Source organism: Heterodontus francisci, chromosome 7 (assembly GCF_036365525.1).
Source record: "Heterodontus francisci isolate sHetFra1 chromosome 7, sHetFra1.hap1, whole genome shotgun sequence".
In the NCBI taxonomy this organism is placed as follows: domain Eukaryota; kingdom Metazoa; phylum Chordata; class Chondrichthyes; order Heterodontiformes; family Heterodontidae; genus Heterodontus; species Heterodontus francisci.
In genome coordinates this window covers 37992927-38019584 of record NC_090377.1, presented here as the reverse complement: position 1 = coordinate 38019584, position 26658 = coordinate 37992927, and the positions used below count along the sequence as shown (strand labels likewise).

At 41.8% G+C, this 26658-nt stretch overlaps 1 protein-coding gene across 4 annotated transcripts in view; it reads right to left on the bottom strand.

Annotated features, from left to right (window-relative positions):
* LOC137371926 (low-density lipoprotein receptor-related protein 1-like) overlaps positions 1-26658 on the bottom strand; it is a 1827029-nt gene that overhangs the window by 553066 nt on the left and 1247305 nt on the right. For all 4 annotated transcript variants that reach the window (XM_068035008.1, XM_068035009.1, XM_068035010.1 and 1 more), the window contains exon 33: positions 610-750. In XM_068035008.1, the coding sequence (XP_067891109.1) occupies positions 610-750 (141 nt within the window). The remainder of the gene's footprint in view (positions 1-609; positions 751-26658) is intronic.

Genomic DNA, 26658 nt, shown 5'->3' with positions numbered 1-26658 from the left:
GCACCCAGGTCCCAAATGTCAGAAGGTAAAGTTCTAACCATAAGCCTACGTGGAATGAGCATAGTGTAAATAGCAGTACCCAGGACAGAATCCTGCAGAAATCCATTAGTGTTTTCCTCCTCCAGAGATCTCTCCATTTATCATCGCCTATGTTTTCTAATGTTGAGCAATTTTCAAACTAATTAGGTTCAGACAACATAATTTCAATGAGTCGGCCTTTAAAAGCCTTATGTGAAATTTTATGAAATTCCTTCCCAAAATAGAAATATTCCACATTATATTATGTCTGGATAGTTTTCATCCAAGGTTTTAAACTTGTTCTCTAGTGTTTCCAAAATCCTACTCTAAGTGGTCTTTGTGCTTTTAAATGAACATTTATAATATTTCCCTATTATAGATGATAGAGCAACTTGTCTTTATTTGCCAGGTTCATGACTGACTTAAAATAATGCTTGTTATCCTCCAGCCTTGAGGTACAGCTTCTAAATTATGGAGTTAATCATTTCTTTTTTTCCCCAAAAATAAGTAACTCACTGGACTACCCAGTGGTAACAATGCATTCTTCTGAGGTGCAACACATCCTTTACTCCTTAATGGTTTCCTTCTTACCTTGTTGTGTCTCTTTCCCATAGACTTTCATATGCAACACAGTTGCAATATTTTTCCGCATGACAACAGGCTCTGAACCATCTGCTTTGTTGCAGATTCCAATCCACCCAGATGCTTGATCTGCCCACCAGAGCTTGTTTCCTTTAAAAACAGTCAATTTGCATCTCATCAGAATTGTTTCTTTTTCTTTTTCATCTAAAATTCTTATTTCTAACCTAAAATTATTTTACATTCAGGCATTTTATGATTTTAATGTCCAAAATGTGTATTCTTTATATACAGTACAAAATGAAAGCACTAATGATAAAACTTTTGTTTGTACAGATAATATTGGCAGAATGGGCTGGATTTTCAAAGCACTTTGGGGGATGAGCATGGGTGTGAATTGAAGATTGTGTTCCCGGAAAGCATCTCTGGATGCCGACGCCTCCGGAACGCGCTGTAATTTTCAAAGGGAGGGTGGGGGTGGAGCTGCCTTTCTGTTCACCGTTTGGCCACTTGTTTGCACCGTAACACTGCTGGCCCTCTGATCTGCTGCCTGCAGCATTCTGCAAGGCAGCAGCGAGTCATGTCCTGGCTGCCATCTGCATTTTAACATTCCAGTCTGGAGCCACTTCCCACCTCCATGCCAATCTCGGTGCCGCTGGTTGTGCACCACACCTGTCACCAGCCCAATTAGATCATTTACATTTGAAGGTAGAGTCATGTCGGCGCGGGGTTGGGACCCGGAAATCATCCGGGGATGAAAATCCAGCCCAATAATTTGCAATGGGGCTAATCTACAGTAAGATTGTACGCTTGCTACCACAATTATGGTGTTAAAGGTTTTTTGATTCAATGACCATTATCAGAACAGACATCTTAAATCAGAACTTAATAAATGTATTTTCAATAAACAAGGTTATTTATACTTGTGTACATATGAACAGAAACTAAACTTCTAAAGGAATTCTTCAACTGTGAAATACTTTGGGATTTCCCAAGGACATGAAAGATGCTATATAAATGCAATTTCTTTTTTTAATGTTTATTGTGATTCCACATGTGTAGACCTCATAGACGAAAGACCTGAACAATGCTTTAAATCAGAAATGGTGAGATCAAATGCAATGGTGAGATCGTGCTAAATGCATATTGTGCTAAAATGGGCAATTTCACATATTCTGTAGTTACTCTTCTTACTCACCTCCAGGCGCTTACCCATTGTCTCTCGAGACAAGGAGGCCAAAGAAGACTCTTCGTTTCTGGGAAAATAATGCCACAATTGCCCTTGTTCTTTCTCTTTATTAAAATTCAACTTCAATTTTCATCTTGTTAAATTGATACTTCAAATTTCTAATCATTTATTTTTTGAGTTTTTATATTCCCTTTTTATGATTATGAGAGTGAGGAGCCTCAATTCTGGTAATGTTTTGACTCTTTTGACTCAATGTCAGCATTACCCACTGTTCAGCCAAGTATGGTGTGATATATAGAATAAAATTCTCTGCTCTTCCCAGTAATAATCTTCTACTGCGTCAATATGACATTTCTATTTTCTATCCCAACTACTCTTGTAGTATCTTAGAGAGATTGCCAATTTTGTGATAATTAATGTCTTATTATACTGCATTTTGTGGACTTGAGCCACTTGGAGCCAGGTCAAACTCATTACACTTACAACCCTCACGGCAGTCTGAGAAATCAAACTTTCATCAGTCTGGGCTAGATCTGTATACACATTTATGAAGTGAAAAGATGATAATTTAAGATATTAGACTTATAGATATTATGAACATTGTCATACTATTAGGATCGATTTTAAACACACACAAATTGATCAGGCTATTCTACTGGTTACAGCTGTGATTAAAAAGATAATTTTACTTTTATTTTATATTGTCTAGGTAAGATGGACAGTGCAGGAATCTCGTTATATAACAGAGGAGAGAATGGAAGTGGATTGGGCCTGCACAATAAGAATAAATACAGAAGATTTGTAGGTTATATAAGAAGCAAAGTACAGAAGGAGGGGTTGAAGACTGTTCACATGGAAAGGTATATTTATGAACTGTCATAGTTATGCTTAAGAATGAAAACAATTGATTATCTGAAAAGTTTTTAAAAAATATATATTTATAAAAACACATTATTCTTAATTTTTCCCCCAAAACACACGTTATACATAAAATTTGTAAAAGTACATTACATGACAGTTCAAATTTGACATTATATAAAGTGCAATACTGTTCAATTTCTTTCAATACAAAAATACTTTTAATTGTCTCCATTGAACAAGTGTACTAAATCTGCTCAGTACCTAAATATGTAAAGATTGGTAGGATCAAGAAGGTGGATCCCAATCATATCACTCTCAGGGCTGAATTTTGTTTATTCGCCATTGGGAGTGGCGGCGGACATAAAAAATGGAGGCCGGCATGCACGGGCTGCACGCTGCCATGCCGCCGCAATTTTGAAAGCGGTGGCTCATTAAAATATGTAGAGTGGCTTCCCCCCTCCCCAACAACCACTTGGCGGGGTGGACTCGGCGGTGTCAGTTGTCTCTGTGCAGGCGCTGGCACATTTTTAAAGGGCTGCCAGCCCAGCTCAGAGAATACAGAGTTGAACCCCTTCCCCCCACCCTACTACACCGAAAGTAATGTTTGCTCCATACCCACCACCCCTCCCGCCAATGCACCAAAATTGCAGAGTTAACTCCTTCTCCCCCACAACTGCAATAAGTGTAGAGGTCACCCCTTTCCACCAACCCGCCAAACCGCCCCCCCCCCCACTTAAAATCCTGACTTCCCCCTTTCCCCACCTTGTTGACGCCAGCTTTCCCTGGAGGGGAAAGTGAAGACAGTGAGTGCCACCCATCACACAGACGATCCGAATCTGACGGTAAGATCATGGGGAATTGTATTTAAATGGATGCATGAGGTTTATTTAAATATGTAAAACAGAGTCCCATCACCGAATGGTGGAGGGGCTGCCACGGAGCCTCACCACTGCCAGGAAGATCAGGCCCCGCAATCCCTTGTTTGGGCAAGCATACTTTGTGCTGTCTCTTCATTTCCATGCTGTCTGCGTATAGCTCAGTGCAACCTATGCTGTTGGCTGGCTGCATGCACAACAAGGGGGTGAACAGCGATTGAGACTAACACATGTTCCAGCTAGCCGCCAGCTCTTAATGGAAATATGTCTCTCTTAAAGGGAAGCTGCACTGAAACAAAGGAGGCTGCTACTGACTATCATTGCTGTAATTGAAAAGAATGGAAATAAAGGACAGGGAGAGGACACTGCGGTTCCCAGAGGCAGCGCTGAAGGCCTTCTTCATGAGGTGAACATGGAATACCCTATGCTTTTGCAGGGGGTCAGGAGGCTCTCAAGGATGACCCTCCAAAAGAAATGGGAATAGGTGGCCAGGGAGGTCAACTCCTGGGGTCTGACTCTGAATGCATGTTCACATGATATCTCCTATCCATCACACTACCAACCTTTCATGCTGTTCAATGTCCCACACACCCATCACTCACCCATGTAGCACTCTCTGGCACTTAGGACTCAAGCCTACCATCCAGATACTCTGCCTCACCCTCACACACATCTACCAATGCTGCCAGCCACACACCACCTCTCGCGGCCTACACATACACCAGCTATTCAGCGACAGCATGCACATCACTCAAAGACAGTGCCACACTATCACTGATATTCTGCCTTCTCTCTTGCTGGGCATGGTGGCAGAGCAGAACCAGCAGGGGACAAGGACGCCTGCAGGGAGGAGATGGGTTTTAGCATCATCCAGTCGGCTGTAACTGAGCCCATGACATCTGAAGTTGTTGAGATCATTGAGGATCATGGTAAGGCACTTCACCTCATCCTGCTATCTGCATGATGAACAAGCTGCTGATTGTGTGGTCATGGACCTCTTGCTTCCCACCCCAATCCCTTCCCTCACCCCAGCCTTCTCCTTCTGACTTTCTGCTTTCAGACACCCAAGATCTGCTCCCTGCCCAACCACAGCAGCCCAAGGAAAAGAAAGAAATTAACAACACAGCACTAATGAAGAGGCCCCGTCACTTGATCTGACTTCTGCAGCCACCAGTTCAAATATTGGTGCTGCACGTACCTTGGAGGCAAGTATGGAGTTAGGATCATCACCAGGTGAGTCATCCAGGAACTGGTGGACTGCAGCCAGGCTGGGGTGAAAGGACTGTTTGTTTGCCAACTCACTGGAGGACGAGGTTATGGACAAGTTCTGCTGCAGAGGGTTCAGATGAGGACCTGGATGGGGTGGCATACAGGAGAGCGCTGATGGGCATGCACACAGATGTTGGTTTCAGTGGCTGCTCTCAGACAGTCTCCAATCACTTTCAAGCAGCATGGAGGAGTCCAGCTCCAGGTAGGTAGAGGGCATCGCGCTGAGCTTGCTCTCTCCGCAGCCTCTGCTCCATCTCCTTGTGGTACTGCAGACCCAGAGGCACTGCCACTGCTGCCTCATATCCGTCCAGCTTTTGTGTGGACAGGTCACCTACTCCTCTAGAGCACACGTATCCACCGCACCCCCCCCCCCCCCCCCACCCCATCCGAGAGGAAGCAGCAACACTCCATGGCAAATCCCGGAAATCACCACAACACTTCCAATAACACTCCGCAGTACTTCCGGACATTTTGCAATCGTAGAAGTTCTTGAAAAATTACCTGAGCTGAAATTTGGGTGCCTGGCCCTTTAAGGAACATTAGTGCAGCTTAGCGCTTTTATCTTATTTAGAGATACAGCACTGAAACAGGCCCTTCAACACACAGAGTCTGTGCCGACCAACAACCACCCATTTATACTAATCCTACATTAATCCCATATTCCCTACCACATCCCCACCATTCTCCTACCACCTACCTACACTAGGGGAAATTTACAATGACCAATTTACCTATCAACCTACAAGACTTTGGCTGTGGGAGGAAACAAGAGCGCCCGGCAGAAACCCACACAGTCACAGGGAGAACTTGCAAACTCCACACTGGCAGTACCCAGAACTGAACCTGGGTCGCTGGAGCTGTGAGGCTGCGGTGCTAACCACTGTGCCAATGTGCCTTGAAGAGTGATGTGCAAATTCAGTGCGACCTGTTTTGTCCAAATTAGGTATCCTGGTGTTGCATCAGCCATTTGTGCTGTGTTACATCAAGATAATGCTCCTTCACAGGCTTCCAGTGCACTCTGGGGACATTCCCATGGGTGCTCTTCTGAAGCGGGTGCATCACATGGTTGTGTTGAAAGCAGCTGGCGGCATTGTGCACCCAGGTAAAATGGTGCTCCAGAGATGAAATTCTCACAACTAGTATCTATATCTATATATGCACTGAAGTAATTGTTAATGATCTTTTGTAGCTTGGCTACCTGATCTTAAAAAAGTCACACGTAAATTTTATGAGTGAGACTTGTGCACCAGTTTTACAGTTCACCAGGATACATTATCCCAGTGCAAATGAAGGGAACAAATGTTTTAAAAGACAGGTAGCTTTGCATACGACAGCACCATTTTGGACCAAGTATAGCTTATATTACAAATAAATTTTAAATGGTCATGTTCAGAATCCTTCAAATTTCAATTCACTTTTCCACTTATCCCTCGTCTACAGAGCAATCTTGGACTGTGGCAATGATATTAATTGGACAATTACTACTAAATGAAGATGTGCACTGGGAAACACAAATTGGACTGTGTCACTAAACTGCTTTACCATTAAATACTCTTTGTGTAAAATTATGAGCAAGAAACCAATTTTTGATGGGCCATTAGTTTCTATTTATGGTTTTATTATATGGCTACTTAGAGAAAATTGCTGTGTCATTAGTACTGGGCAAATTGCCCACCCTTATTTCTGTTTTAATGTTAAGTGTATATAGTGGACCATAAATGTCAATTAAAGATCTGATGATTTAGTAATAATAAAATCCTACAGTTCTTATCATCAAATATTTTAACAATATCATTATTTCTTCATTTCAGTTTTACAAAAGGTATATAGACACCATGCCAAACTGAAATGTGGTTCTGGATTTGATGATGATATTCTATGACATGTAACATTTGCCAAATATAAACTATCAATTCTGAGTTAATGCAGATAAATCAATAGGACTGGCACTACTTCATCAATATTTTATAAAAGCCTTAATAGAAATAGAAAGATGATTAGTTAGAAGGTAAATTATTCATAATGATTAATTAGCAAATAAAAACTGATGTATAAAGCTCCACATCTGATCAATCACCAGGGAAACAGATTGGTTATGTTAGACAAAATGCGGGGATGGAAGACCATTATTGATTACATTGTGACAGAGAAGAAAATAAACACTTTCACTTGAAATATTTAATGATTAAGTATATTCTATTTGATGCGAAGATATTGTACAAAGCATCTTGCTGGAAAGTAGAACGTCATAACATTTCTTACAACTGTTTAGCGGAAAACAAAATTAAACTTAAAAACTAAGAATTTTACTTCTGGAAATTTTGCAAAGGAAGCTTTTATTTTTAAATTTTGCTACTTCTCTTCAAAATCTAGAAAACATTTGGTTAATGATGTGCTATTATGTAATCACTACAAAATCAATGCTTCTGTTAGTAATGGATGCTAAAGAATTATTCTAGAACTGGTGTGGATAATTTAGCCAAATTATACTGCATATTTATAGTGTAATATGCTGAAGCATTTTTAATATATGTATTAATATTAGCAATGAATGCTTCAAGATACTTCACCCACACTGACGTGAGGCTTTTTTAAGCATTCCTACTGAACCATTATTATGGCCGCAGGGATCTTTTTTATCCCTTAGAGTTGGCTGATTTAACCAAACATGAAATCTGAGATGTATGTTAAATGAGAGAAAGAGATCAAGTTTGTGCAAAATCTAGAGTAAAAACAACCTGTTACATAATATGTAGAAAAAAACGGTGGTGTGTGTCACATCATTATATTCAAGGTGACCAGATCATCATCTTCAAAAGTGGTGCAATGAAACCCTAATCCTAACGTGTTTTGGATAATATTATAGATCTAAATTGGAGAGTACTCTTATCAAAAAAAAGAGCAGTCTTTGAAAAACACTTCACACTTGGATTCATAGACATGCACCATTGAGCAACCACGCTTCCCTACATTACAATAATGACTACACTTCAAAAATACTTCATGGACTGTAAAGCACATTGTGATGTCCTGAAGTCATGAAAAATGCTTTAGAAATACAAGTTATTTTTTTCTTACATAAAAAAAGCAAATGGCAAAAATGACATACAAGAGAAATGTCAAACTTGGGTACTTGTGTTACGAAGGTGACTAAATTAAGCCTGAAGATCAATTTTCTTCAAGTGCAGAAAGATGCATGGATACATTTCAGGAAGACAGGAGCAGTTAAATGTAAATAGACCTGAAATATGCAGAATCAACATGATTGGGATACACAAAGTGACATTGCGTCAGAAAAAATAGCACAATCATCTATAAAGCACATACTCTGAAAGTGCATAGGAAAGGCAATTTCCACAGCTGCCAGATGAGATAGATCAAAGGTCATTGGTGAACTGGCTCATTATTACACAACAAAAAAGGTTACATTCCATTTACATCTATAAAGCTAATAAACTACCCAGGGCTGATAAAGAAACTTAGCAGATCATCAGATTATTTATTAATCAAAACTACAAGAGGAAAATACAGGACAGAAAACACTTTATTGGTCATAAAAGATCATCTGGCTAATCTTATTCATCATTCTATTAACAAGCATTTCTTGAAAATTGAGAATGTCTTTTTAAAAAAATGAATATAAAAAAACAGATTTGTGGTATGGAATGCAATACTTTCATAATTATCTAAATATTTCTGGAGAGACTGTCAGTGTTTATACAATACATATTTTCTGAACATTTACAAATTTGGTCTTACTTTAGTAAGTTTCAATGATTCATATCAGTTTGTAGAAACTTATTTTAAAAGCATTCCTTTAATAGCTATCCTATGGATACCCTGTGGCCGTTTCCCTCAACAACAGGTATACCGTTTTGGATACTGTTGCGGGGGACGACTTACCAGGGGTAAGCAATGGGGTACAGGTCTCTGGCACAGAGTCTGTCCCTGTTGCTCAGAAGGGAAGGGGGAAGAGGAGCAGAGCATTAGTCATTGGGGACTCCATAGTTAGGGGAACAGATAGGAGGTTCTGTGGGAACGAGAGAGACTCACGGTTGGTGTCTTGCCTCCCAGGTGCCAGGGTTCGTGATGTCTCGGATTGTGTTTTTGGGATCCTCAAGGGGGAGGGGGAGCAGCCCCAAGTCGTGGTCCACATAGGCACCAACGACATAGGTAGAAAGAGAGATGGGGATTTAAGGCAGAAATTCAGGGAGCTAGGGTGGAAGCTTAGAGCGAGAACAAACAGAGTTGTTATCTCTGGGTTGTTGCCCGTGCCACGTGATAGCGAAGCGAGGAATAGGGAGAGAGAGGAGTTGAACACGTGGCTGCAGGGATGGTGCAGGAGGGAGGGTTTTGGTTTCCTGGATAATTGGGGCTCTTTCTGGGGCAGGTGGGACCTCTACAAACAGGATGGTCTTCACCTGAACCAGAGGGGTACCAATATCCTGGGGGGGAGATTTGCTAGTGCTCTTCGGGGGGGGTTTAAACTAATTCAGCAGGGGAATGGGAACCTAAATTGTAGTTCCAGTGTACAGGATGTTGAGAGTAGTGAGGTCAGGGATAAGGTTACAAGGACGCAAGAGGGCACTGGCAAGCAAGAACTTGGTTTAAAGTGTGTCTACTTCAACGCCAGGAGCATCCGGAATAAGGTGGGTGAGCTTGCAGCATGGGTTGGTACCTGGGATCTCGATGTTGTGGCCATTTCGGAGACATGGGTAGAGCAGGGGCAGGAATGGATGTTGCAGGTTCCGGGATTTAGATGTTTCAGTAAGAACAGAGAAGATGGTAAAAGAGGAGGGGGTGTGGCATTGTTAATCAAGGAGAGTATTACAGCGGCAGAAAGGACGTTTGAGGACTCGTCTACTGAGGTAGTATGGGCCAAGGTTAGAAACAGGAGAGGAGAGGTCACCCTGTTGGGAGTCTTCTATAGACCTCCGAATAGTTCCAGAGATGTAGAGGAAAGGATAGTGAAGATGATTCTCGACAGGGGCGAGAGTAAGAGGGTAGTTGTTAAGGGGGACTTTAACTTTCCAAATATTGACTGGAAATACTATAGTTCGAGTACTTTAGATGGGTCAGTTTTTGTCCAGTGTGTGCAGGAGGGTTTTCTGACACAGTATGTAGACAGGCCAACCAGGGGCGATGCCACATTGGATTTGGTACTGGGTAATGAACCCGGCCAGGTGTTAGATTTAGATGTAGGTGAGCACTTTGGTGATAGTGATCACAATTCGGTTAGGTTTACCTTAGCGATGGGCAGGGACAGGTATATACCGCAGGGCAAGAATTATAGCTGGGGGAAAGGAAATTATGATGCGATTAGGCAAGATTTAGGATGCGTAGGATGGGGAAGGAAACTGCAGGGGATGGGCACAATCGAAATGTGGAGCTTATTCAAGGAGCAGCTACTGCGTGTCCTTGATAAGTATGTACCTGTCAGGCAGGGAGGAAGTTGTCGAGCGAGGGAGCCGTGGTTTACTAAAGAAGTTGAAGCGCTTGTCAAGAGGAAGAAGAAGGCTTATGTTAGGATGAGACGTGAAGGCTCAGTTAGGGCGCTTGAGAGTTACAAGCTAGCCAGGAAGGATCTAAAGGGAGAGCTAAGAAGAGCAAGGAGAGGACATGAGAAGTCATTGGCGGATAGGATCAAGGAAAACCCTAAGGCTTTCTATAGGTATATCAGGAATAAAAGAATGACTAGAGTTAGATTAGGGCCAATCAAGGATAGTAGTGGGAAGTTGTGTGTGGAATCAGAGGAGATAGGGGAAGCGTTAAATGAATATTTTTCGTCAGTATTTACAGTAGAGAAAGAAAATGTTGTCGAGGAGAATACTGAGATTCAGACTACTAGGCTAGATGGGATTGAGGTTCACAAGGAGGAGGTGTTAGCAATTTTGGAAAGTGTGAAAATAGATAAGTCCCCTGGGCCAGATGGGATTTATCCTAGGATTCTCTGCGAAGCCAGGGAGGAGATTGCAGAGACTTTGTCCTTGATCTTTATGTCGTCATTGTCGACAGGAATAGTGCCAGAAGACTGGAGGATAGCAAAGAAGGGGAGTAGAGACAGCCCTGGTAATTATAGACCTGTGAGCCTTACTTCGGTTGTGGGTAAAATGTTGGAAAAGGTTATAAGAGACAGGATTTCTAATCATCTTGAAAAGAATAAGTTCATTAGCGATAGTCAGCACGGTTTTGTGAAGGGTAGGTCGTGCCTCACAAACCTTATTGAGTTTTTCGAGAAGGTGACCAAACAGGTGGATGAGGGTAAAGCAGTGGATGTGGTGTATATGGATTTCAGTAAGGCGTTTGATAAGGTTCCCCACGGTAGGCTATTGCAGAAAATACGGAAGTATGGGGTTGAAGGTGATTTAGAGCTTTGGATCAGAAATTGGCTAGCTGAAAGAAGACAGAGGGTGGTGGTTGATGGCAAATGTTCATCCTGGGGTTTAGTTACTCGTGGTGTACCGCAAGGATCTGTTTTGGGGCCACTGCTGTTTGTCATTTTTATAAATTACCTGGATGAGGGTGTAGAAGGGTGGGTTAGTAAATTTGCGGATGACACGAAGGTCGGTGGAGTTGTGGATAGTGCCGAAGGATGTTGTAGGGTACAGAGGGACATAGATAGGCTGCAGAGCTGGGCTGAGAGATGGCAAATGGAGTTTAATGCGGAAAACTGTGAGGTGATTCACTTTGGAAGGAGTAACAGGAATGCAGAGTACTGGGCTAATGGGAAGATTCTTGGTAGTGTAGATGAACAGAGAGATCTTGGTGTCCAGGTACATAAATCCCTGAAAGTTTCTACCCAGGTTAATAGGGCTGTTAAGAAGGCATATGGTGTGTTAGCTTTTATTAGTAGGGGGATCGAGTTTTGGAGCCACGAGGTCATGCTGCTGCTGTACAAAACTCTGGTGAGACCGCACCTGGAGTATTGCGTGCAGTTCTGGTCGCATTATAGGAAGGATGTGGAAGCTTTGGAAAGGGTGCAGAGGAGATTTACTAGGATGTTGCCTGGTATGGAGGGAAGGTCTTACGAGGAAAGGCTGAGGGACTTGAGGTTGTTTTCGTTGGAGAGAAGGAGGAGGAGAGGTGACTTAATAGAGACATATAAGATAATCAGAGGGTTAGATAGGGTGGATAGTGAGAGTTTTTTTCCTCGGATGGTGATGGCAAACACGAGGGGACATAGCTTTAAGTTGAGGGGTGATAGATATAGGACAGATGTCAGAGGGAGTTTCTTTACTCAGAGAGTAGTAGGGGCGTGGAACGCCCTGCCTGCAACAGTAGTAGACTCGCCAACTTTAAGGGCATTTAAGTGGTCATTGGATAGACATATGGATGAAAATGGAATAGTGTAGGTCAGATGGTTTCACAGGTCGGCGCAACATCGAGGGCCGAAGGGCCTGTACTGCGCTGTAATGTTCTAATTCTGTAATGTTCTAATTCTAAAGTATTTTTAACTTCCTGGTTTGCTCTCTGAGAATAATTCAACATTATTGGCTGCTTACCCTTGTTGCTGACAGCACTGCTGATGCGTGGCTGGAGATCCCCTTGACTTGATGTTAGATTTAAACTGCCATCAAAAGAGGAAGTCCATGCCATAGTGACCGCTAGATCTTTGTGGGCAGCTTTCTGTGAGGTCTGCGGTGACCACAGTTGCTTCACCACTGACTACAAAATTGGGCCATTAATGAACGGAGAATATTTCTGTTGTGACACTTCATTGTACTCCCATCTGACTACCACGCAATGTATATTAAGAGCTGTTATTTAGTAACTGGCTTTAAAGCTGGCCAATGCTTATGAATATCCCAGAGTAAGACCACAAACTAACAGCAAATATTTCAGAGACCAAGACAAATTTCAGCTCCAGTGTCCATTCCAATTGGACATTTATGGTCCCAAATTCCTTGTTTCTAAAATAAAATGTTGGTTTCTTGTAGAGATTAGCAACCACTAGTACAATATGAAAGAAGCAGAAGTTTTTAAACATGTGCAATTTTTGAAAATTGAATTTCATTTGCAGGGTTGATAATTTTATCCACTCTAATGATCATTTTAATCTTCCTCAAGCAGTAAATGAGCCATAACCAGTATAAATGTCAGAAAGCTCATTGAACATTTATCATAGAAAAGAGCCCAATGACAAAAGAGTCCTTATGAAATCTGTAATGGAGAACCAAAAGGAGATGCTTCAGTGCAGGAGTATACTCAAGTATGAAAAGGAGGAGAGAAGTACAGTGGTTTATCACAGATATGATAAACATAGTGTAAATGACTAGCGGTGCCTGGCTGAGAAGAAGAGAAAAGTTACTTGACTCAAAGAAGCATACAAAGGCAAGGCCTGAATATGACTGGAAAGTAGCAGCAAAGGTGATGGGCCAGAATTTACTGACAAAATACCAATGAAGCTAACAGCTCTTGCTTTTGTTTATGTTCACATGAAACAGATGCACATTAAATGTGCATAACCAAAGTTGCTGTCAGACTTGCACGACTCTGCCATCAGCTTTGCAAAAATGGCATCTCACTGACAGCCTCACTATTGACACGCATTGAATGTAATGAAGTTGATGTATTTGTGTAGGATATACAAACTAAACCCATTGCATATATTTAGGGCAAGTAATTAGCAGCTTAAGTACACTTTTAACCACATGATTGCTGTTAAGTATTGCCAATCAACCTCTCTGGCACTGAAAACTAAATATGATCAGTATGGAGTCTCATTCCTATAGATTTTAAAAACATTGTTTTTTTTCAAACAGTCTTCTTTTTTCTCTCAATTCAATCTTTCTTTTTCTTTCTGCACATGATTTGATATTAATTCACCCCCTTTAATTTACCCCCTCCTTCTCAGTGCTTACACTGTTTATTTCCCAATCCTGAATTCTCATTGCTTAAGGAGATGCCATGTTGGTTACCCTGTTCACTTAGGTCACCGATGCTGTTTCCCTCACTACACTGTTACCAGCTCACACTTATGGCAACATCGTGGGTAAAAAAAATTGAGCCGATGAGTACAATGGATGCCGTTCAATGGCCTGCTACAGCAAAATCTGGCCTGATATCTCTAAAAGGATTTCAACATTCATTGTGGAACCTCAGTTGGAACATTTACTTAGAACAAGATAACAAGATCAATTAAGAATGCATATAACGTTAAAAACATACGAACATACAAATTAGAGGCAGAAGTAGGCTACTCGGCCCCTAGAGCCCGCTCCACCGTTCAACAAGATCATGGCTGATCTGATTGTAACCTCAATTCCATATTCCCGCCTACCCATGCTAACCTTCCACCCCCTTGGTTATCAAGAATCTATCTCTGCCTTAAAAATATTCATAGACTCTGCTTCCACTACCTTTTGAAGAAGAGAGTTCCATTCACTCACGACCCTCTGAGAAAAATAATTTCTCTTCATCTCTGTCTTAAATGGACGACCCCTTATTTTTAAACAGTGAGCCCTAGTTCTAGATTCTTCCACAAGAGGAAACATCCTTTCCACAAAAGATGGGATTGATAATGCAATTCCAGGACCTTGCCAGCAGGACAACTGCTCTTCAAGCGCAGCAAGCTGACATGACACAAAGCTAGCTTATTAAGATGCTCCTGGTAGACAGTTCCTGATGCTCTCAGATGTCCACCAGATTAAGAAAATTGGGTGGTCCTAGTGTCATGCAGGCAAGAATGCGAAGAATGAGGCACATTTATTTCGCCACATGGACATTAAACTTCCAATTGTTGCTGGGAAGAAGAGAATGCCCGTTACAAGGAATTTCCAGGCCCCTGGCCAGAAAGACATTTTTGCATATTAGCAGACAGTGTTGGAACAAAGAAGCTATCCCCTGCTCCCATATAATACACAGAACAAACGTGGTCAATCCAGTCGGTCACATGACCACCCTGCTGGCCAACTTGGGGAGTTTTAACTTGTAGAGACAGTGTTTGAACTGGCAGAAAGCTCTTGGCTCCTGGATTGAAAAGAGCCTCTCCTTTCTGCTCCCATATCTTTCTCATCGGCTTCGGAATCCATTGAAGACAAATGAACCCCAAGAGAGAAAAGTCTCCTACAGTGAACAAGGTTTAAGAATAATACTGGGCCCCAACAAAAATCACGATCTACCTACAAGCAAGGACTATAAAGTGAGCTCAAAGACCCGTAACAAAAAACTCTTCAGATATCAGGGCGGCGCAGTGGTTAGCACCACAGCCTCACAGCTCCACCAACATGGGTTCGGTTCGGGGTACTGACTGTGAGGAGTTTGCGAGTTCTCCCTGTGACCGTGTGGGTTTCCTCCAGGTGCTCTAGTTTCCTCCCACATGCCAAAGACTTGCGGGTTAATAGGCAAATTGGCCATTGTAAAAATTGCCCCTCGTGTAGGTAGGTGGTGGAAGAATTGAGGGAAAGTGGGGATGTGAGAGGGAAAATAGGATTAACATAGGATTAGTATAAAAAATGAGTGGTTGATGGTCAGCACAGACTCGGTAGGCCAAAGGGCCTGTTTCAGTGCTGTATCTCTCTATGACTCTATATTGCTTCAAACTTTTCCACTCTATTTCTTCTGCTCTTTTCTGTCCCTATCTGCATGTGTGTATCGCATATGTATGCTAGTGTGGGCACGTCATGTATCCGTAGGCATTCGAGTTTAAGTTTAATAAATTTCACTTTTTTTCTTTAAACCTAAGAAAGCCCATTTGTGCTCGTTTCTTAGCCTTACAATTGGAAAGTGGTGAACAAAGATTCAGCAAGGGGGTGCTCAAAACACAGTGCATTTAAAAACATAACCCTGTTAGAGTAAAACCAGGTGAAGGCTGAGAAGGACCCCAAGACACCTTTTTCACCTGGTTGTAACACTAGTAACATGACTGCTGGTTTCCCTTAAAGCTATTCTACTACTGAAGAGCTGAGGCAAGGGCATAAGTCAGAATATCCCCATTCGCTGAAGTAGTTTTAGTGGCCCTCCTGTATAAGTTCCTCAGAAGAATTTGTATCTGCTGATAGCAGACGTCTGCCCATAACAGGTTACTGTGTGTGCAGACTCGGAGGGGGACAGGTAACCTCATCTAAAACCTATAACTCCTTCTGAAGAAATCATCCTGAAGGTTCTAAGTGTGGAGGAATTAGAGGGAATGCAGAATAGTGAGGTTGGAACATTGTATCAACCTTTGTCACTGATTCGTTAGCTTCTTGTTCATTCACTTCCTCACATATAATAAATTAATTAGAAAAAGGTGCAGTGCCAGAGGATTGGCAGAGAAACCAAATATATGATTGTGAATAGTTAACTTGGATTTTTGTTTTGAACAGGTAACAGATAAAGTAGAAAATGGTAATGCAGTAGATGTAATTTATCTAGATTTCCAAAAAGACTTCAGTAAGGTAAGATCAGACGGAGTCAAGAGACAAGTAGCAGAATGGAGAACTAGCTGGCTGAAAGACAGAAAGCAGACAGCAGAGATAAAGGAGAGGGTGCTTCAAAAGGAAGGTGTCCTCTCAGCAACATTTTGAAAAGTTTAATTTAAAAAATAGAGAAAACAGCCAGGCCACCACTGTGGTAAGGGTAGCCCTCTATAGGGCAGCCTTTGGCTTCAGCCCCCGACACAGGCAGACACGCAGGCCTGCCTGGAGAGCTGGTACCCCAGCCGGCCAATGGGCACCCACCTCCAGGCAGTTGAACTGCCCCCAGTTGCATCGGGAAATAGGAGGCCGACTGGAAAATCCCAGTTGGCTGCCTTAATCCCAGGTTAACAAGATTCTTAACTAGCGTAATTGACTGCCCACCTCATGGGGACGGGCAGCCTTGCTGGGCCCCGAGATCATGTTGGCCAAAATAGCCGATTTTGTGAACAGGGTTGGGAAACCAGCACACCAACCAACCTTGTAATTTTCTGGCCCTGTCCATCTCGGTTCCTAACTGCAGTGGGGCCCGAAAATTCAGCCCAGAGAGTGTGTTTCCACTTGTGGGGAAGAGCAAAATTAGAGGCCATCAATATAAGATAGTCACCATAAAATCAATGTAGAATTCAGAAGAAACTTCTTTACCCAGAGAGTGGTGAGAATTTGGAACTTGCTACCACAGGGAGTGGTTGAGGTGAATAGCATTTTAAGGGGAAGCTAGGTAAGCATATGAGGGACAAGAAAGAGAGTTATGTTGATAGAGCTAGATATAGAAAATTGGGAGCAGGTTCGAGTGAAACATAAATGCCAGCAGGAATGGTTAGGCCAAATGGTCTGTTTCTGTGCTGTATATTCTATGAAATTCTATGTAATATAAGCACTGCAGAACTGCAGCATAACACACTAGGACATCTTTCCTTTTAAGTTCTGTTTCTAGGGTGTTTCACGGCCAGCATTCTAAAAAAAAATGTCCTCTTCCTTTTCTCCTCTAGGCCCCAAAAAATTTGCTGGTAAGAGTCATTATCAGGTCCTAACTAAGCCCCTCAGAGAATCCAGAACTACCCAATCCTAGTACATACAAACATGCCTGAGAAGTAAAGATCCACGGGTCCACTATCTCTGATAGTTTAAATGCCTATTCCGATACAATACAAACATTCATATGGGGCTGGATTTTCAAAATGGGGTCAGAAACTTGACACCCAGATAAGTTCTGGGTCCTGACTCTTCTGCATCGCTCAGGTGACTCTATTTTGAAATGTCAATGTCCTAATTGGGCAGGCGACGATCTCGGCGCCTAATTAATGGCATTGAGCATCTCCAGGAGGTGGGAGCTGCCTGTCGCGTGTGAGTGGCAAAGGCAGAAAGTAGCCATGATTGGGCCTGCTGCTGTCTTGCCGAAGAAAGCAGGCAGCTCCTTCGAGAGCCAATGGCATAAAAAAGATCAAGACGGTGTGCAAACATCCAAATCTAAGGTAATGCACATGATCGGGCAGAAGATCCCCAGGGGCCCCATAAGTTTTAACCTGAAAAAGAAAGTTTCCCTTTTCCTTGCTGTGAATACAACAGCACTAACAAGCACCAAACTGTTCTGGTTTGCCGGAATCCAAATTGAAAATTCCAGTCCCACCTCCCCGGCCCTTTAACAAGCTCCTCTAGGAGCTTAATGGGCCGTTAATTGTAGGCAAGCAGGTTTCCCATTGTCTCCCCACCCTGCCCTCACATTAAAAATTGTAGTCTGTTCTGGAGAAGTTGGGATCCAGAGACACCCTCTGGGACTGGGATTTTTAAATCATGTCCGCACCCAATCCCGACCCCATCGGCATTTGAAAATCTGTCCCTTGCAATCTCAAGCCAAAAAAATTAAGGGACAGAAAGCAGAGTGGTGATTGATTGTTTTTGGTCCTCCAGCCAGCTAACTCCCTCGTCTTGTGTTCTGTGCATCACCAGGGTTGCCTCCTGCAAGTCGCTATCTGACAATCTGGACTGTGCTTGCCTGTGAACAGGTTATTGGCTTAATGCTGATTTGCTGTATTACTTCAAGAAAGAAATGGACCTTGTAATGTAGTGCGGCAGTGATTTCACCTTTAAGAAGCGGTATCTTTAAGAGATCAGGCCATTGATGCAACTGATCACATTATCAGACATATATAAGGAGGAAAGACCATTTTGAGAGAGATTCAGCACATGGCTTTAAAAAGTTTGGATATACATCAACAGGGAAAACACTTGTCCCTGAAATTATGCAATGTAAATAAGTAAGACAATAAATAATGTTTGTGTTGAATCTGAATATCAAGCCTATGATTATCTTTAATGAAGACTTAAGAATACAGCACAACATCACAGACCTCTTTCTGCTCGAGACAGAGTTCACCTCATTGAAGAAGCAGATATTGTACAATATAAATTAGGGTCCATGTGATTTTCTGGACTAGGTTTGATTGTCAAACAGGATTTGGAAAGGAGTTTTTAGATTGTTTTCCTTATTTGGTCTGGGCTTTGATCTTTCTTTTCAGTTGTTCAGCCGAGGGACTTGGATCTCACAGATGCAGTTTCTTAGCTCAGTAGGAGCAACTCATGCAGTCATTTGTGAGCATGCTAAGTAGCCTGCAACTGGGGGCATCTATGGAAGAGTCTACAACCCAAGTGAGTTTCATGATTGCCTGAACATGCTGCAGAGCATGATGGTTTTATCGGAACCCCTCTTGATCAAGTCTAAGCATAGTTTTGATTCCAGATGGGATGCTTCCTCAGTCACTGAGGGAAGTAAGGGTGGAAATTGTGGAGGCTCTTGCATGAGTACAGGTGAATAAAAATAGAAAATAGAACAATAGTATTTTATGTTGATGATAAGGGGTATAGCATACAAGAGCAAAGAAGTCATGATAAGGTTTTACAAGGAAAGGCATTTGCAACAATCTTCAGCCAGAAGTGCCGAGTTGATGATCCATCTCGGCCTCCTCCTGAAGTCCCCAGCATCACAGATGCCGGACTTCAGCCAATTCAATTGATATCGAGAAACAACTGAAGGCATTGGATACTGCAAAGGCTATGGGTCCTGACAATATTCTGGCAATAGTACTGAAGACCTGTGCTCCAGAACTTGCCGTGCCCCTAGCCAACACTGGCATCTACCCGGCAATGGTGGAAGATTGCCCAAGTATGTCCTGTCCACAAAAAGCAGCTCAAGTCCAACCCGGCCAATTACCGCCCCATCAGTCTACTCTCAATCATCAGTAAAATGATGGAAGGTGTCATCAACAGTGCCATCAAGCAGCACTTGCTTAGCAATAACCTGATCAGTGACTCACAGTTTGGATCCGCCAGGGCCACTCAGCTCCTGACCTCATGACAGCCTTGGTTCAAAGATAGACAAAAGAGCTGAACACAAGAGGTGAGGTGACAGCTCCTTGACCTCAAGGCAGCATTTGACCGAGTATGACATCAAGGAGCCCTAGCAAAACTGAACTCAATGGGAATCAGGGGGAAAGCACTCTGGTTGGAGTCATACCTAGTGCAAAGGAAGATGGTTCTATTTGTTGGAGGTCAATCATCTCAGCTCCAGGACATCACTGCGGGAGTTCCTCAGGGTAGTGTCCTAGGCCCAACCATCTTCAGCTTCTTCATCAATGACCTTCCTTCAATCATAAGGTCAGAAGTGGGGACATTTGCTGATGATTGCACAATGTTCAGCACCATTCGCGAATCCTCAGATACTGAAGCAATCCGTGTAGAAATGCAGCAAGACCTGGACAATATCCAGGCTTGTGCTGATAAGTGGCAAGTAACATTCACGCCTCACAAGTGCCAGGCAATAACCATCACCAACAAGAGAGAATCTAACCATCTCCCTTGACATTCAATGGCATTACCATCACTGAATCCCCCACTATCAACATCCTAGGGGCTACCATTGACCAGAAACTGAACTGGAGTAGCCATACAAATACTGTGGCTACAAGACCAGTTCAGAGGCTAGGAATCCTACGGCGATTAACTCACCTCCTGACTCCCCAAAGCCTGTCCACCATCTACAAGGCACAAGTCAGGAGCGTGATGGAATACTCTCCACTTGCCTGGATGGGTGCAGTTCCAACTACACTCAAGAAACTCGACACCATCCAGGACACAACAGCCCGCTTGATTGTCAACCCACCTACAAACATTCACTCCCACCACCACCGATGCACAGTGGCTGTAGTGTGTACCATCTACAAGATGCACTGCAGCAACACACCAAGGCTCCTTCGACAGCACCTTCCAAACTGGTGTCCTCCACCAACTAGAAGGACAAAGGCAGCAAATGCAAGGGAACACCATGTTCCCCTCCAAGTCACATACCATCCTGACTTGGAACTCTGTCGCCGTTTTTTCGCTGTCACTGGGTCAAAATCCTGGAACTCCCTTCCTAACAGCACTGTGGGTGTACCTACCTCACATGGACTGCAGTGGTTCAAGAAGGCAGCTCACCACCACCTTCTCAAGGCTAATTAGGGATGGGCAATAAATGCTGGCATTGTCAGCAATGCTCATATCCCATGAATGAATTTAAAAAACGTGCAGTTTTGGATGCTCCGTTATAAAAAGGGCATTGAAACCTTAGAGTTCGAATAGTGCAGTTTCACCAAAAATTATAAAGGACTGAGAAACAGTATTTCTAAGGAGTGACATGAAATACTGAAACTATTTTCATTCAAGCAGAAGATACCAACATAAAATTTAACATAGATTTATAAAATCATGAAGGATTTTATTTTGGTGAATAGGGAAAGCTTACTTCCTCTAGTTGGGGCATTAGTGATGAGATGTTATTAATTTACAATTGTCTCTAAAATAATGAGAGGATTTGGAAGAAGTTTATTTATGTAGAGTTCATAGAGCATGGAATGCTATGACCACATGTAGATGACCAATCATGCCCTGTATTTTTGAGAATCCAGCTATATGGTAAAAGTGCAAAGTTCTTTCACGTTGCTGGCTGAAAAAAACTAGAATTTAAGAATGAATTGGAAAAGGTACAAATACCCTTAAAAAGCTTTGGATGAATGGGGAAAAATAGAAAAGCAAATTGACACATTGAGTATGCAGATAGAATGAGCTACCAAGCAATCAGAAACTCATCACATAATTTATGGAAATGAAGATTAGCAAAGAAATGGAAAACAAAGCAATTGACGATTCATAAAGCCACTAATAAAATACAAAAGGAGTTGTTGAACTATAAGGCAGCTGATATTTTCCTTATATCCTTTCGTTCTCAGAATACCAGATAATTGAAAAAAGTGTTAACGTAATTTAAAATTCTAAAAAACTGGGAATTACTGTAAGTTATCACGACATTAACAGTGTCTCTTATAATAAAAGCAATTCAGGATTACCTAGTATAATCAAAGATTTAAAAAGTAGGCTAGGGAGGTCATGGCTCATAAATTTGTCATCACTTTTTGAGCATGTGGCGGCGTTAGTAAATGATGAGAATGTGATTGCATACATCTTGACTTTCAGAAGGTTTTGACAAGGTCACTGAAAAAAATTATATCCATGAAATCAATGGTGAAGTAGGAAATTGAACAGAAAGATGCCTTGATAAGGACAAGCTGCAAATAACCAAGATTGGAAAAAAAGTTCAAGCCGGGCCAGTGGTATCACGCAGAGATCTATGGGAAGCCTAATCATTGTTCATGACTTCAAGAAGAATCCTTAAGTTGCTGCTTGTTACTAAATTTTGTTGGAAAGCAAGATGTGCTGTAGAGAGGGATTTCCTGCAAAGAGACTTAGCATTTTACCTGGGAAACGACTATGGATGTTGACACGTTAGGGATGTAGAACAATACTGAAATTAGATGATATGAGTAGTCAATCAAAAGAATAACCATATGACTTCCAAAGAGAGCTATGAGAGTTGATACATGACATCTCTTCAATATTTCCTACATTACAGCAGTGACTACACTTCAACTATTTCATTGGTTGTAAAGTGCCTTGAACCATTCTGAGGTCATGAAAGACACTTTATAAATGCAAGTTCAGTCATTCATGTGAAGGAGTGATTGTAAAGACAACTAGAATATGTGGTCAGACAGCAGAAACTGAAGAAAATTATTTATTCACTGCTCTATAATACAGCTTGGTTCACTCAAAAGTACTCATTTTTCTGAGTCAGAAGTATTCAGATTCAAACCTCACTCAAGGACTTGAGCTCATAATCCAGGATGATGTATCAGTACAGTGTGGATGGAGTGGTGCATTGTCAGAGATGCCATTCTTTAGATGAGACATTACACTCAGAGCCCTAGCTGTTAGTTTATCTAGATGTTGAAGATTTCATGGCATTATTTAAAGGAAAGCAGTTTGCTGGCCAACATTGCTCCCACAAGATGACCCTAAATTATGAGAATGTAGTTAATCTTCCCATTATGATCTGTCTGATTCATGGGTAGTTAAAATATCACTTTGGAGTGTATTAGTTCCATTGTCACCCAGAACAATTTCTTAAGGTATTGTTTTTTTTTGGCTATTGCTCTGGATATCCAGGGAATCAATCAGACACATAAAAATGGAATAAAGAAAGAATTAGCATTCATGTTTCACCTTTCCTGGCTTCAGGATGTCCCAGAATGCTTCACAGCCAATTAAGTACTTTTGCAGTCTTGTCTTTGTGGTAATGTAGGCTGTCTTTTGGCCACATTCTGAAGAGGTATGAAGCCAAGAGATTCCTTACTGGCAATGTCAAAATACAAGAAAGGTCTAACTTTATTGTAATATATCTCATGAACTCTGATTTTTTTTTTAACAAGCATTTTCAGTGGACCATTAAGTTACTTAACAAAATTGTCTAAAGGGCCAGTTTCAAAAACAGATCATTTACTCATTCTGCCAAACAGAAAAAAGTATGTGCTAAAATTATTTATTCCAAAGCATTATAGCTTTAAGTTGAGGGGTGATAGATATAGGACAGATGTTAGAGGTAGTTTCTTTACTCAGAGAGTAGTAGGGGCGTGGAACACCCTGCCTGCAACAGTAGTAGACTCGCCAACTTTAAGGGCATTTAAATGGTCATTGGATAGACATATGGATGAAAATGGAATAGTGTAGGTCAGATGGTTTCACAGGTCGGCGCAACATCGAGGGCCGAAGGGCCTGTACTGCGCTGTAATGTTCTAATTCTAATTACTTAATTTTACAGCTGTAACTGTATCTCTGACATACTTTTAGTTAGATTATTTTCTAACTTAGTGGAGGCATGGTTTTTAGCTGTTGGCCAGGCTGCTATGGAGTGCTGTTAACTATTCTACACTTGACCCACATATGCTTGATGTTGCTCAGCATCACTAAAATCAGAGTCTCATAGCACTAAATAATTTGGAAGACAGTAGACAAATAAATTATGTAACAGGATAATTAGATAATTTTTTCATGACTTTGTACATTATTTCAATTTCAAAGTTCAAAGTAAACATAATTTTGGCAGCTGTTTGGGCTCAGAACAGTAATAACTCTTCTCCACAATTCTCTTACATGCTTCTTTTGAACACCAAGCTATTTTAATTATGACATATTCTTTAGGAAAAGAAATAGATCAATTCCTGTTTTGCTGTTGCCTGCTATTTCTCTGAACGTAGCACATTTGTCTTTTCTGCCACAAAAGTTTCATTTTAAAATATTGTGCAGATTTCCATCAGCATTTTCACATTAGTGGGTAAATTTGCTGTACTCATAATAATTTTAATTCTTTATTTAAGTCAGCATTAAAGTAGGTGTAGCAATGATAGATTTATCAAAGTAAATGGACTAATTCATTGCAATAATTTTACTGTCTTGCCTCACTCATTCTTAGAGAGATTCATTAAAAAATGATGAATTTATATGATTAGTGGGTGTGTCTTTATGTAACAGCATGGGTAGATGATTTCTTGTTAATGGAATAGTTTTAAAACAAATGGCAGGATACCATAAAATTCACTGAAAGCCACAACAACCCACATTTATATAGCACCATTAACATCCCAAGGCTCTTCATAGAAACATCATCAAACAAAGTTTGACACTGAGCTATTAAGACAGGTGACCAAAGCAGCATCTTAAAGGAGGAGAGAAATGTAACAAGGTGGAAATGTTTAGGGAGGGGATTGCTGAGTTTAGCAGCTGAAGTCTCCCACATGTAGCATTCACTGTGCATTGTGATACTTAGTTACATAGGCCAGTGAAGTCTCATGTTTGCCCCTCGGTTTGTGCTAAGTGAGTTGAGGCCAGATGTGGGCAGTATTATATACTATGAGTGATCACAGTGTTCATGGGTAAGGGAGATGAAAAATCAGCCAGGGTTCCTCTTACTGTAGATGTAGTTTATCTGGACTTCCAGAGGCATTTGATAAGGTGCCGCACAAAAGGTTAATACACAAGGTAAATTCACATGGGGTTAGAGGCAAATTATTAGCTTGGATAGATGATTGGCTAACCAACAGAAAACAGTCAGGATGAATGGGTCTTTTTCTGGTTGGCAAGATGTAACTAGTGGGGTGCCACAGAGGTCGGTCCTCGGGCCCCAACTATTTACAATCTATATTAATGACTTCGATGAAGGGATAGAAGGTACTATAGCCAAATCTGCAGATGACACTAAAATAGGAGGGACAGTAAGTTGCAATAAAGAAATAAGAAATCTACAAATGGATATGGATAGTTTAGATAAATGGGCCAAAATTTGGCAGATGGAGTTTAACATGGATAAGTGTGAGGTTATCCATTTTGGTCGGAAGAATAGAAAGGCAAATTATTATCTAAATGGAGAGAAACTTCAGAGTGCTTCGGTGCAGAGGGATCTGGATGCTCTCGTGCATGAATTGCAGAAAACTAGTAAGCAGGTACAGCAGGTGATAAGGAAGGCAAATGGAATTTTGGCATTTATTGCTAAAGGAATAGAGTATAAAAGTAGGGAAGTGTTGCTGTACAAGGCATTGGTGAGACTGCACCTGGGGTATTGCGTACAGTTTTGTTCCCCTTACTTGAGAAAGGATGTGGTTGCATTGGAAGCAGTTCAGAGGAGGTTCACTGGATTGATTCCAGAGATGGGGGTTTGTCTTATGAAGAGAGATTGAGCAGTTTAGCCCTTTACTCTCTGGAGTTTAGAAGAATGAGAGGAGATCTAACTGAGGTATATAAGATGATTAAGGGGTTTGACAAAGTAGATGTAGAGAGGATGTTTCCTCTTGTGGGGCAATCTAGAATGAGAGGTCATAGTTTTAGGATAAGGGGTAGCAGAATTAAAACAGAGATGAGGAGAAATTACTTCTCTCAAAGGGTCGTGAATCTGTGGAATTCACGACCCCAGAGTGCAGTGGATGCCAGTACATTGAGTAAATTTAAGGAGGAGATAGACAGATTTTTAATTAGAAATGGGTTGAAGGGTTGTGGAGAATGGGCAGGAAAGTGGAGTTGAGGCCAGGATGAGATCAGCCATGATCGTATTGAATGGCGGAGCAGGCTCGAGGGACTGAATTGCCTACTCCTGCTCCTAGTTCTTATGTTCTTACTGCAAGAATGTACATGTCTGGATGATAGATGAGGACAGATTTGGGCTTGCTGTGATGTGCCACTATGCTATGATAGCTTGGTGATATTCATTACCAAAGTTCCTGCATGGAATATGATCACTTTATTGATATATTAGAGGGCTGCAGGCACCTCTGCCATCAAATTAGGAAAGAGGGGAAGGAAACTGAGAAAAACAGAAGAATTCAAATGAAGGCTCGTCAAATTGGTAGAAGTTACAAATAAGCCTGATGCAGTTTTTGTTTATCTTAATTCTTACTTTCCTTCCACCCTTCACTACGTGTTATTTTTCCCTTTCCATACTTGCTCTAATACTGCCCCAAAGGAGATCAACTAACTCAGCAAAGTGTAAGGGTGGAATCTGGGATTTTTCTGGCATCTATGGCAGTACACTTGCTCACTCACTGAGGATTTGCTTTAGAGAAAAATTGTGCATGCAGGTACAGAAGCATCAGTGTGACACACACATATACACATTGGTGGAATTTTCAGATGATAGACTGCTGAAACGATGGACCATTAGCAGATCAGGAACCCATTGACAGCTTCAGCAGACTTTGTCGTGGAGCTTTAACTGAATCTCCAGTGACAGACATCTTGACGGCCACTGGCAATGCATGCCCACCTGGCCCACTGGGAATGAGGTCTTGTTTCAGTAGGCTGCAGATGCCAGCATTAACCTGCTATGAAATGAGGCTCCTGAGGCACAGGTGATCACACTTGTCGAGAGAGCTGATCCGCTGCCTGGAGATCCTATGTCGGGAGTCTCGCTGCCTTGGAACTGGATCCCTGTGCCCATCCCCTCTGCCCTGTGGAGTGGCATGTGGCTGAGGTGAAGGCAGCTGGTGCTGGTGTTGCTCCTGCTGCAGCTGGTGCAGTTGGTATTGGTGTTGTTGCTCCTCTTGTTCTTCATCAG